Source organism: Eutrigla gurnardus (assembly GCF_963514095.1).
Source record: "Eutrigla gurnardus genome assembly, chromosome: 6".
NCBI classification, from domain to species: Eukaryota; Metazoa; Chordata; class Actinopteri; order Perciformes; family Triglidae; genus Eutrigla; species Eutrigla gurnardus.
The window spans coordinates 7,900,868-7,914,316 of NC_139920.1; the positions used below are offsets into that span (position 1 = coordinate 7,900,868).

Here is a 13,449-nt window from a genome sequence, read left to right on the forward strand (position 1 = left end):
CAGCATGCCAATTGCACGCTCCCTCAATGCTTGTGGCATCTGTGGCATTTTGCTGTGAGACAAAACTGCACATTTCAGAGTGGCCTTTTATTGTGGGCAGTATAAGGTACACCTGTGCACTAATCATGATGTCAGATCAGCATCTTGATGTCGCACACCTGTGAGGTGGGATGGATTATCTCAGCAAAGCAGAAGTGCTCACTATCACACATTTAGACAGATTTGTGAACAATGTTTGAGAGAAATGCTAATATTGTGTATCTGGAATGAATTTTAGATCTTTAAGTCCATCTCATGAAAAATGGGAGCAAAAACAAAAGTGTTGCGTTTATATTTTTGTTGAGTGTATATACAGTATATATATATATATATATATATATATATATTAGGGGTGGGTAAAAATATCGATTCAGCAATGCATTGCGATTCTTTTCCCCGCAATTCAATATCGATTCAGCAATCTTCTGAATCGATTCAAGCCCCTGGCCAGTGGGGGCGCTGTGACCGACACCCTCGTGTGATTCGCGCTGTACGGACGGGGGCCGCACTAGACCAAACCATTACAATATGGCGACCGGAGTGAGTACACACCGGCCGTGGAAGCGCCGCGAATAGGCGCGTAGCGGAGCCCGCTTCCTTTCGGCGCCCGCTTCCTTTCGGCGCCCCTGTTAAGCTATGGTGTCGTTCACACCAGACACGGAGCGCCGCGAATAGGCGCGGCCGTCCCGCGCCGTGAAGCGATCGTTCCGGCGTCTGCTCTATTTTTTGCGCGTCCCGCGAGCGAACGCGTCAGTTCTGGCAGTAAATCACACAGTAGCTGTGTCCCAATTCAGGGTCTGCAGCCACAGCTAAAGAAACACGAGACAATCTGGCCAATTTTCAAAATAAAAGCAATTTTCAAAATAAAATACCGCGATTGACAAATGCGATCATAGTTGTGTATCTCAACTCGCACTGGGAAACAGGAAGAGAAAATACATTTAATAAATGAGTGAAGAGTAGATAAACAAATATGTGCATTTCAACGGTATATCTGCACTACTACTGTCTACTACCATAGCTTCCGCGGCGGTTACATGCACTGTAGTTCAGTGTTTAAGTAGTGTCCTGTTTTATCATGCTATGAGTTATACCACGGCTGTTCATAAGGCATGAAACTAAATAAATTATTTGAAAAAATGATTTGGTACTCTTACTTGAAACTGAATCGATATCGAAGCATTTCAATCAATATCGAATCGAATCGATATTGAATCGAATCGTGACCCAACGAATCGAAATCGAATCGAATCGTGAGATTCTAAACAATACCCAGCCCTAATATATATATATATATATATATATATATTTTTTTTTTTTTAACAAGAGAGGCGGCTGCGGCGACACCGGCGGCTTGTTTATCTCCGGCTGGGAGAGAGCCGTGGGGAGGTAACGTTAAAGCCGTTATTTTAACCCATATTAATGTTCATACATAGCTGGCGTAGTCAGGGCCGTAGCCAGGATTTAAAAATTAGAGAGGTCCGTCCCAGGAAAGACACCCCTTTTACCAGTTTTTGCACAACTGTCATCAGTGTTGGGAGTAACGCGTTACAAAAGTAATGCATTACTGTAATGCATTACGTTTTGCTGTAACGCGGTAATGTAAGGCATTACAAAAAAAAACTGGTAATATTTTACTCGGTACAAATCTCAGTAACTGTGAGGAGGGCCGTCTCAGTGGAGTGAGCAGTCCTGAATCCTGATTGATTAGGGTCTAGGAGGTTGTTCAGCGAGAGATAGGAGGACAGTTGGTTGTAGGCGGCACGTTCCAAGGTTTTCGAGAGGAATGAAAGAAGAGATACAGGTCTGTAGCTTTGGATGTCAGTAGCGTCTAGGGTGGGTTTTTTAAGGAGAGGCTTCACGGTAGCTGTCTTAAAATCCGCTGGAATGACACCTGAGGTGAGGGAGGAGTTGATCAGGGTGGTGAGGAATGGCAAGATGTCGTGTGAGAGGAGATAACAGTTGAGGAGAGAGCAGAGGGAGTGAGGGATTTCAGGTTGCGGCGGCTGGTGACCATTCGAGGCGTAGAGGGGAGGGATGTGGTGGGCTCCATGGGGAGGGAGAATGTCACAAAGTGGTGGTCGGACACGGTGAGTGGGGTAACAGAGAGTGCTGAGATGCCACAGGATCTTGTGAAGACAAGGTCAAGTTGGTTCCCGGCCCGGTGGAGAGGGGGAGAGTGTGAGGTCAAATGCGGAAAAGAAGTCAATGAATTCAGATGAGTGCAGCTTTCCCGAGTGGATGTTGAAGTCACCGAGGACGACGAGTGGTGTGCCATCATCAGGGGAGCAGCTCAGGAGGGCATCCATCTCATCCAAAAAGTCACAGAGAGGACCGGGTGGGCGATAGATCACTATGATATTTCCTTTTATTTTGGCGAAAAGTAATGCAAAAGTAATTTTAAAAGTAGTGTAATGCCTTACAATTCAAAGACAGTAATATGGTAATGTAACTAATTACTTTGAAATCACAGTAACAAGTAATAAATAATGCATTACGCTTTTGAAGTAACTTGCCCAACACTGAATGTCACCTACAAAAATAAGTACACTGATACACTTGTTGGCAAAAAGAAAATGTTTTTATTGTGCTAGCAGTATGTGTGTGTGTGTGTGTGTGTGTGTGTGTGTGTGTGTGTGTGTGTGTGTGTGTGTGTGTGTGTGTGTGTCAGTCAGTCATCCTCCACATGCTCCTCTCTCTGCATTGGCCCTCTGAAATGACATTTATTACACAAACATAAGTTAAAATGATCACCCCGATTACATTTTATTTTTGTAGTTCACAGGATCCAGAGCATCGAAGGCAACTGTTTCATTCTGACTGTTTTCTCTATGTCCTGGTCCTCTCTGGATTTTCCCACCCTCTCTCTGTTTTTCTGTCTGAGCTCTCTCTCCTGTCTGTGCTGCTGGTTGTCTGTGTTCTCCTGTCTGTGTTTCTGGTCCTATTTGTTCTCCTGTCTGTGTTTCTGAAACCCGCTGTTCTGACTGAACTGGTCCTCCTGATTCTCCACTCCATTCTCTCTGTTCATCCATTCCACTTGGTTTTCCACTCTGCCTTATCTCTTCTCCTCTCTTCTCTCGTCTCTCCTGTCTTTCCACATAGTTCTTTGCTCTGTCCTGTCTCTTCTCCACTCTTTGCAGTAGCTCCACACTTCTTTCTATCCTCCTGTTTCCTCTGCTCATTCTCCCCTTCTCTGTCCTCATTTTCACACGGCCTGTTTTTCTTTTGAACAAATGAATCCAACGTACTCTGTTTAATTTTTTTCTTTTTTACATTTTTCACTCTTCCGACAGTCACCTATTTTGTTTGTTTTTTTCTTCTGTAGGGGGAAATCAAAAGAGGTTGATTAGACCTTATTGATTATAGGCCTAACATTATAAGCCTATGGCCTATGAGAGAGAGACTGTTCTCATCATGATCACTTATTATCTTATTGTTTATACACACACACACACACACACACACACACATACACACACTTGCTACGCTATGAACCTATGTTGCCATGGTTACCAACTCGCGGTGAGATACCGCCAGGGCAGCCGGCAAAATGTTTTATCTCGGGAGTTGGACGTTTAGCGTTCCCGTGACCGTCCACAATATATTTTGCCGACCTCCCCCAAGTTTTACCGTTGCTCTCTCGTCTACTTGAATGTCACCCGGTCTGACTGCTGTCTGCCGGACTCCATCCGAACGCTCCTCATACGTTCAGCTACTTAGCCTACTGTGTCGACTAAGACCGAAAATAGTGGATCAATACTGCAAGTTTACACTGTTGGATCGCGTCAATCATTGGTTTAACTTGTTCTGCTTGTAGCATAATATTTAAAAGCTGTCACTCACCTGTCAACTCGCAGTGTTGTCTGTGGTCATCTCTTCTGTAAATTTCCCGCAACTTCCGCGATAGATAACTTCCTGTGGTTTCAAAATAAAAGCTGTCCGGTGGCGGTGTGTTAATATGCTGTTCGGGGCCCACTTTTTTTTTTTCTCAGAATTTTTTTACCGAAGTCCGGACCTCGGTGACCTCATAGCTGGCTACGGCCCTGGGTGCTGCTGCCGTCTTTCGCCGCCATTATTGGTTGAACAGCGGCGGGCAAAGCATCTTGGGATATGGGAGGCCGCAAAGGATAGTAGCGGTGCATCCTCCGAATACAGGGAAAAGGAGGACACATTTGTCGGCCGCATTTGGAGGAGCCTTCGAATTTAGACGAATTGGGACAGCCTTCGCGCTGCTCTGTGACGTAAGCGGCCTTCGAATGCAGCCTCCGAAGGCTGCAGACCCTGAATTGGGACAAGTGTTAGCCACTCCGAGGTAAAAATCAAAACCCAAATTAAATAAACAGCTTCCAGCCCAGGGCTGACTCTTTGGGCGGGCACGGCCCGCCAATGCCCGCCCATGCCGCCGGGACTGCAACTGTGTGCTCAAAACAAAAAGGTCAGAGCAGGTCTGTTTAAAAAAGAAGATTACAGAAACATGCTCAAGGCTTTCCTCCTCTCTTTCCTCCTCTTCTCTCTGTTTACATCTGTCACTTCATTCTCTTTTCCTCCTCTCTCCTCACATTGCACATCATGAGACTAACAGCCCACGATCTAGCATTAAAGATTAGAAGGTGCAGGGTGAACAGGCCCTTACTCTTCCCGGCCGTTTCACAGGTGCCATCTGTCGAGGGATGGTCTAGGACCGTGAGCGCCGCTCTGCAGTGGTTTCCTCGCTGGTGTCGTCTAGTCCGGAGGCCGTCTCAGGCTCGGGTCGCTGCTGCTTGGAAGCAACCAGTGGTGTGACGTTGATCCTTGGATTACTAATTATATAGCTTACTCATAATGATCTTCTATAGGGACTGTTACTTGTTAAGAGTAAAGGCAGGAACACACCGGCCCAACCGTTGGATGTCTGAAGCGTTTGGAGAGGCTCGGACGAGGTCGGGAACACATATGTTTGGTGTGTACAGCTGCGTCGGAAGCTTTCGGAGCCGCGCGGACATTGTCTGATCAGACTGAGCATGCGAAGTCTGAGGAGGTGGGCTGTTGGACGTCTGAGCCATTGGATACTCTGATTGGCAGTGTGCTAGCGAATCAGAGTATCCAATGGCGGTGTGTGGGCGGGGCGGAAGTGACGATGGTAAACTCCGTATTACTCGTTCCCTACTGAGACGACGTCTTCGTAAAATAATGAGCCCGAGAGCACACAACGCGAGTGTCACCCTAGCCAGAGTCATCTTTCCAGAAATGCCAAGTATTTAGTCCACAAAGGTCTTCTCGAGTCGAACGAATACTGAACCAAGACTGTGTGTGCATTGTTTTTATCTACACTCCGTTCCATCATTTCCTGTTTTCCTGTTTTGGAGTACTGGCACGAGACTAGCGCCACCCGCTGTTAAGGAGGCTTATTGCATCTCGCGCAAGCGCAGAACGTGCACACTGCTGTGTCATCGGAAGCACGTCGAAGCGGTGTGTACAACGCAACTTTTCTGCCGAACGGGTCAGACGAGAGGCAACAGAGTGGGCGGAGAGTGGGCGGATAAGGCAGTTGGACGTCTGGGCGGTGTGTGGGGGCCTTTAAATGTAGTAACAATACCTGAAAAATGCAAAAAGAAGAATTAATGAGAAAAAGACATTTAAAATAAAACAAAATGAAGTGAAGATAAGAAGCAAGCCAAGCTTCAGCTTTGACTTCAACTTCAACCCCCAGTCCAACTCATCAAGCTACTGGAAACGCTCTGTTTTAATGCTTAACACAGAGGCGTGGTTTGAGGTCCAGGAGGGCATACCATAGATCTATTTGGAATGTGATTCCCTAATAGTATATCGTATGGTGATCATCACACACAACCTCACACAGAATGATGGGTTAAAACAAATGAAACATTAGCTGTAAACATTTCTCTGTACAAAACATTCTGAACTTAATATTTTTGATATAGACATACCCAAAGTAAATGAAGAATTGCTCCACAATAATAAGGAGATCAAGATCATGTTCTTGGTGTCTAAGGAGGGTTAGGACCTCAGAGAATCTATTCCTAGTGTCAACAATATTGTGTCTGTTACTATGCCTGAGTAAATTTGAATAAATCAAAGGAGATTGCCTATTGTTCACCTTCAGCAACTCCTTGACTACAAATGTACCAAATAATAGAATTTGAGCAAAGGGAAAAGCCTCCACAAAGGTTTCAGTAAGGATACCACCAGGCAGAAAGTCAATTTGGCACACTTTGGCACCAAAGTGTTTAAAAATGTGCCAAATGGGTTACTTTCCACTTCCAAATGGAATGTCCATTACATGAGTCTGTTGTCATCTACTGGAGCTTTTGGATATGAAATTGACCTTGCTTCACTAACTTCTACTATTGTGCGCACTATAAAATCAATAAAAAACAGCAAAATGTATGACTTTGTCTCCAAATGGAGTAGTATTATTATACCAACAAATAAGTAATACACAAATTCCAATGCGCAATAATAAATAATAAATATCCAACCAAATATAAAGTAAAACTTGCTAATGTACAATATAAATGGAAATGATCAATGTCAATGTGCAACAAGAAAATCAAATATCATTATTACTCACTCTAAAAAAAAATGGTGTTTCTTTTCAACTGTTGCTCAAAGTTTACACCCTGTTGTTGATAAAACAAGACCAAACGTGTCTTTAAGTGCAAATATTAATGTTTAGAAATGGGTATGAACTTTTGGGTGCTCAAGAATAGAGAGGAAGAGGTTTCAAGGTTCTTGTCTAGAAGAAGAGTTCATCCAAAACCCAGAACAGTGTAAGCCCAAGTTTTAATGTCTTCTTGAGAATTGTTCATTGTTTAAGTCCAACAGGAGTTTAAAGTCATTAGGAGATCTGTTTAATTCCACCCTTCCAGTCCGATGACCTGCCAGTCCCATCCAGCGAGGAGAAAGAATGCCTGTTGAGTTTCTTCCTGTGGGGTTTAAAGAGGAGGGCGAGAACACAACTCTTATTCATGAGTCTGATTATTTCATTCTTGGTCCATTCATAAAATCCGTCCTGATAAGTGAGGAAGGATATACACCTGATCATGGTTTCATATGAAAACCTACCGGCCCAGTGGGAGAACCTTTAGACTTGCGTAACAGCCACAAAGAAGTGCAATATACAGAGCCGGGCTGTCCAGGAGACGATAGGCTATGAACTCTAATGAACTTTCATTTCATAATGCAAGCTCTGACTGAATGTGAATATGATGATTGATTGTAAACGCTGTAAGGATGCTGTTCATGTCTTCTCCTTATCGGATGCGAGAGTCCAGAGGTACATGAGGTGTTGCAATAGGGCTATAGAAAAAAACTGAATTGAATGTGAATTCCTGGATATTAAATGTTCATTTCCATTTTAATCTAGTGGTAATATTTGTTCTTTATACTGAAGTATCATAACATGATTAGGCTATGTTGAGATGGTGAATATTGGTTTACTTAACAGATTGTGAAACAAACTGATTCAAAATATTGCTAAATATTATTTACACAAAGGTAGATCTCCTCTTTGTTTCACAATTAATATTAGAATAAGTAAAATAAGAAAATTAATTTACAGTAGTCCCCTCTCACATTTTTATCAGCCTATCAGCCATATAATTTGGATTATTTAACTTCCTATTTAAATGCTGTCATCTCAAATATAGGATATTGTATAGCCTATATATATATCACGTTTTGTGGATATGTTTGAACTTGTGTAACCTCTCAAATAAGGCTTATTACCTTGAGCAAAGCAATCACTCAAAGAAATTTATTTGCATTACATATAATTCATATAATATAATTCATATTTCATTTTATTCATTTTTTATTGAAGATACGAATGGCCATCACCAATAACAACTGATTCTTACCACCTAGCAATGGCAAAGGTCAACCTCAAGTTTTCAAGGCCAACTAAGACTTTTAGCTGGGAAAACTTTGTGGTCGGGAAAACTTTATGAAACCCAGCAATGTTGTTTACTATTAACTTTTATGATTAAAATATAATCCATCAGTTTAGCAGATGAGATTAAGGTTGGTTGATAAGAGTTGCATGTTGGGTAACTAAAGTCATTTGCATAGAGAGTTAATAAATTGCCCAAACCTGGAAACAGCTATAATTCTTTTTTCCATTTGCATTTCTTTTATAAGCATTTTGCAGAGGGAGATTTGTTTTGCATTATGCTTAAAAAAGGTATAAAATCAGTCACTCTACAGTCAAAGTTGAAAAAAATCGTGTCGCAAAGAAACAATGTGCGATCTGATCCGCAGGTTGCTGAAGCCTTTAATGCTCTCTAGGTTGGACAGATCTCCTGAAGATCAACACTCGAGTTGAGGATCTGTCCTTTACCGCTGATCGGCACATGTTGGATCACAATGTTCCTGTCCTTCACACCTCCATCAGTGTGTCTGCAAAGGTGAAAGGAGCGGAGGCCAGCCAGGACCTCCTCCAGGGTGTCAGGGAGAACAAGGATACATAAGCTGAGAGAGAGAGAGAGAGAGAGAGAGAGAGAGAGAATGCAATACAATCATCTTTTCAGGAAATAGATAATACCTGACTGATGTGTCAAACGTCTTGTCTCTCACCTCAGATGATGGCTGCCAGTTGTTTCAGCGTTCAGACACCCTGGTCCTAAAAACACGCCTTTCTCTTCTAGTAACATCTGGCAGTACAGAACATCTGCCTCCACCTCCAACAACTAAAAGCAGAGATGTGTATGTTTTCAGTGCTTTGTTATTGAGGTACTAGCTGGAACAAGTAATGGTACATTTATATTAAATGCGAATTAACCTCATATTTTGATATTTTTGAAGAACAGGCTGTTGTTTATACATAACAATACTTTAGTCTAGTTTATTTTTTTTATATTTTATGGAAAATATGACATGACAGGATGCATGGAAGGTTAAAAGAGGACCAACTACTACAACACACTGGCAGTCATATAAATGATAAACAGTTATAAACCACGGTGCACTACATTCTGTTATGAAGGTAACATTTTCCCACCTTGGCTTTCTCTATAATCTCAGATGGTAAATGCAGGCGGGGATAAAGGTAAATACCCCCCATCGCTGGCTGACAGCTCATCCCTGGTAGATCATTCAGGAACTCCTGGGCCCGCTGAGCATTCTGGGATAAAATGGCCTGAGTGAGGAAAATCTCCTTCCAAGAAAGAAAGAAGATTTGGTTGTCAGTAGTAATCCAACACAGGGAAGGAGCCTATACTGAGCCAATGAGCAGTGATGCACGACTGTGATCTTTTGTAAACCCAAAGAGGCTCTGCACATGTCCCACCTGCTTGTATGGCTCATAGGAAAGGTCTCCAGGTTTTGGTGGGTTGACCATCAGATCCAGAGCAAGCTGTCCTGTGACTGGAGTACTGATATCAACAGTCAGCAAAATATCCATAGTACGCATCACTTTTGGGTCTATGTTTACCAGCTCCATGTATCCTGCCCTCAGACCACACCTGGGACACAGACACAGAAGTTATGTGGTTACTTGTTTAGTTTACAGTCACATCTGCATGTTGTTTTCATGCTTGTTCATCCATCTCAAGTTCCTTCCGTTCCCATAAGATCGACTGTCACAGAACTGTGAACTGATGGTCTCTGTGGTTTACTTGGAGTCACATTCATGATATGCTACATAAATCTGCCAATGAAAATAGCCCCAAACAAATAAGTCACTATTTCCTGTTTGCGTAACATTTGTTTAAAACTACATTGCCAGCTGTTTTACAAAGTCAAAGAGCCCTTAAAAGAAAAGAAAACAATAGATTTGAGAGTGTATCCTGTGGATCCAGTCCATCAGTGATACTCACTCTCCCATGGAGGCGCTGGATAAAGAGTGGAAAGACACCAACTCCACTGTCTCCGAGTACTCTTTGTCCATCTCAGACAGGACTCTCTTATAGGAGAGGAACTCCCTGTCCGGTCCATACACGCTGTCCTGGTACACCTGGAGAGGAAAGGAATTGATAGATGATGATAGACTGCGTGAAAGAAAAGGCTGTCAGTTACTTTATTGAATCCCAATCTGAAGACACGGTTTGTGATCACCTCATCCACCAACAGCAAGAGTCCCTCAGCTGCTGCAAACCGAATCACTTCCTCTATTGATTCCCGGTCTTGCACATGACCTAAGAAGACAGACGGCAGCCGTGATGACAGCAATGAAGTGTAGGTGTTTAAAGAGGTGGATTCCATGTAGCTACTGCATGTCGTTTACCTGTGGGGTTTCCTGGGTTGCTGATGTAAATGGCTCTGGGTTGACAGCGCCCCCTAGCGGCATTCAGAGCTCGGTGCAGCTCGTCCAGGTCTACAGCCCAGCCTCGGTCCTCCATCAGCGGGTATGGCACCAGTGTCACCCCGGCCTCATCCAGCAGCGCTGGCAGAGTGTGCGGCCAGGGCATCGGGGTCAACACCCCCGTCCGAGTCTCCCCCTCCCCACCGGCCAGCAGCTTCATCAACACCTGAACACAACCGATCAATATACACATGTCATGGATTCACTTAGTCCATCATTTTAACATTCTGGGCTTTTAAGAACAATTACACTTGATTACAACTTGTGTCTTATTTTGGGGAGTTTTTGCCCAATATCAGTTATGACATTTTACACATGACAATAATTCTGAGCTCTGGGAATTTCAATGAAGTAAGAAACACAAGCAGTCTGATGATCAAACTGTCCGTTGTTTAAATCCATCACAGTTTTCAGCTGGATTCCTGAGTCAACCTGCCAGACCTGCGTGGTTAAGGTCAAGCTCTTTCTGTATGCCTGACTTCAAACGCTTTTACAAATATTTGTTCCCATGCTCAAAAAATGCATAAAGGTACTGTCGGGTAAATAATAATCATTGAAAATAAGGGTTAAAAAAAACCCTCAAATCAAATAGTGTGTTGTAATGTATGTATTAAAAGTAATAAAAGTATTAAAATAATATGTTTATTGGCCTATCATGTAGGAAGGCTGTGCAACTGTTCAGGGTATTATTATAATTGTATTAAATGTACATATATGTTATAGTGTAAGTGTGATACTGTAAGATATTGTACCTTAATTCAGAGTGTATTTGTACAATGAAGAATGGCAATACGGTCATAATGAGTGTATTTATACCATCAGGGCCCTTTGAAAACCAGAAGAAATGAAGATGTCTTTGGCGTATGAAGGCACTCCAACATCTCGTCTGGTGATGAACTCAGCGATGCTTTGCCTGACATGAGGCAAGCCAGAGGAGGGTGAATAGGAGCCTGTGGAGAGACCGGTCATGGGACATGCTACAGTATTTATCAAGGTTTGTTATTTAAAATGCCAGTCTGTCGGGCACATTTCCCAGTCCTCACCCACACTTCCTCCATCACAAGCCTCCAGGAGCCTCTGAGCCCTCAGCCTGACATCCAGAGGAAGAGTGTTTTCTGTCAGCAGTTGAGGGTGCAGACATACAGCCAAGACCTGTTTTAGGGCAATAAGCTTGAGACTATTTATATCATCAACATACCTTGCTGAGATTTTTACTAGAATATCCCAGTGAAGAATTCAGCAGCACAGACAAGGTTATGAAAAATATTACACAACCTGATAATAACATACGTAGCTAAAATAAGAAGACAATAATCAAATAGTCACAAAGTGTGTGATCAGAAGGATAATGTAAAATGTATAACACAACAGCAGTTAATACCATTACAATGACTACGAAAATACACGCAAGGCTAATATTAACAAAATTATTTGAAAAATGATTTATTTTTTTTATTCTAGAAACACTTATAAAAGTGAAAAAGATCAAACTAACCTGGCGAACAAAGGAGACGGGTTTTATTCCTGCTTTGTGGGGATCCGCTGAGCTGACATCGATCACCTGTTTAAAGGGTTTCTGCGCCCCCTGCAGGAGAACATATGAATACAGGGAAGAATCAGGTTCAGTCTGGATCCAAGACCGAAAACCACCCTGACATTTACAAGAATCTCAAATATTGGGTTATGGCAAATGTGCAAACTTAACTCTGCCTTTAAACTGAAGTCTACATATAATAACATATTTGTCAGTTACTTTGGTGAGAATCGGGAGTTGATGATAAAGTACACATTTATGAATATAAACAGGTATTTCATTGGTTTGATGGAAGCTGCTTTGAGACACGTGGAAAGCAAATTTGTAGATGCCCCAAAATGCTTTTCTAATACATTACAAATACAGTTATTCTCCAGTATATACATAGTGTGAAGCTAGATACTGGCACTTACCTGTGTGATCTCTTGTGTGATGTGTGCAGCCAGACGCTGGAGTTCACTGTGAGGTGTCACTCTTATGCCTCTCACCCTGGGATTCACATGTTGCATGGAACTCATCGTCTTTTGAATGGTTTTATCTGATTTCCAAAGGATTCACTTGTCCAACTGTAATCTGAGGAGGTATGCTGGACAGACACTGGAGAGGTTTCGGTCAAGTTGCAAACTGTGGGAAATGCTCCTTGCATGCACAAGGGAGAGGTGAATGGGTAGCTATCTATCCATCTATTGCTGCCCTGTGAAAATGTCACCCAGCTCCCGTTAGATGAGTAATCCTTAATGTGTATTTTCTGATGCACTTCAGTACATAGGCTACCTGTTTTTCCAAAGTGGACTTTGTACATGTGAAGTCTCATGCTTCCAGAAACACGACAAAGTTGTCAAATGCTTCACCGCTGATGGGTTTTTAGACGTGATGCAGAAAGGGTTAAATAAACAGGCTTTTTTCCCCTCCTGCACTCCAACATTGAACATTTAAAATACTTTGAGATATAAATTTAAAAAAAAACATTTGTGAAGCTAATCACAATTTGCGCACTAGCAAGCTAGCGTCTTTGGCGCAGCACTGCTAATAATCTACCACCAGCAGAACATTGTGTCCTGTTGTCATTTTCTATAACTGGATCTTTCTTGTTAATGGAAAGTGGGAAATGTGGGAAATGGGAAATGGGGTGTACCTTTGACAATCATCCATTATGAAAGCATTCTCCGCCTGCTCAAACTCTTGTTAATTTTCATCTTTGTGCAGCTCACCACAGACAGGTGCTATAACCAGGTGATTATGTTGTTGCTGGTTTAATCATTTAACTGTTTGTACTTCACTTATGCAACTTGTTTTTTGATAAATATTGCTTTAATTTCTGTACTTTATAGCAGAAATATAAATATCTGGCAAGTTGTTCAGAACTGTCTGTGGTTCTGCTACATACTTTAGGTGTCTTCAGCACCATATTTTACCACAGTGACTCACAAGGTGAAAACAATACCAGCGTTGCTGTCGTGTTTGGGCAATAAGTCATAAAAACAATCGAAGTATGTCATAACAGTATGTCATTAAAATCTATGTCATAAAAACTCATATCATAAAAAAACGAATAAAATATTTGCAATGTATTATG

The 13,449-nt window shown here is 42.3% G+C and overlaps 1 protein-coding gene across 1 annotated transcript; it reads right to left on the bottom strand.

The window, feature by feature from the left end:
* Positions 1 to 7,981: 7,981 nt before the first annotated feature.
* Positions 7,982 to 12,540, bottom strand: LOC311014968 (alanine aminotransferase 1-like). The gene is made up of 11 exons (XM_084011943.1): positions 12,287 to 12,540; positions 11,835 to 11,924; positions 11,383 to 11,491; positions 11,156 to 11,289; positions 10,262 to 10,505; positions 10,093 to 10,172; positions 9,855 to 9,991; positions 9,326 to 9,500; positions 9,038 to 9,193; positions 8,614 to 8,726; positions 7,982 to 8,508 (listed from the first exon to the last, which is right to left on the bottom strand). Exons 1-11 carry the CDS (start codon positions 12,389 to 12,391, stop codon positions 8,322 to 8,324), a joined length of 1,530 nt encoding a protein of 509 aa, XP_083868069.1. The 5' UTR covers positions 12,392 to 12,540; the 3' UTR covers positions 7,982 to 8,321.
* Positions 12,541 to 13,449: the final 909 nt, after the last annotated feature.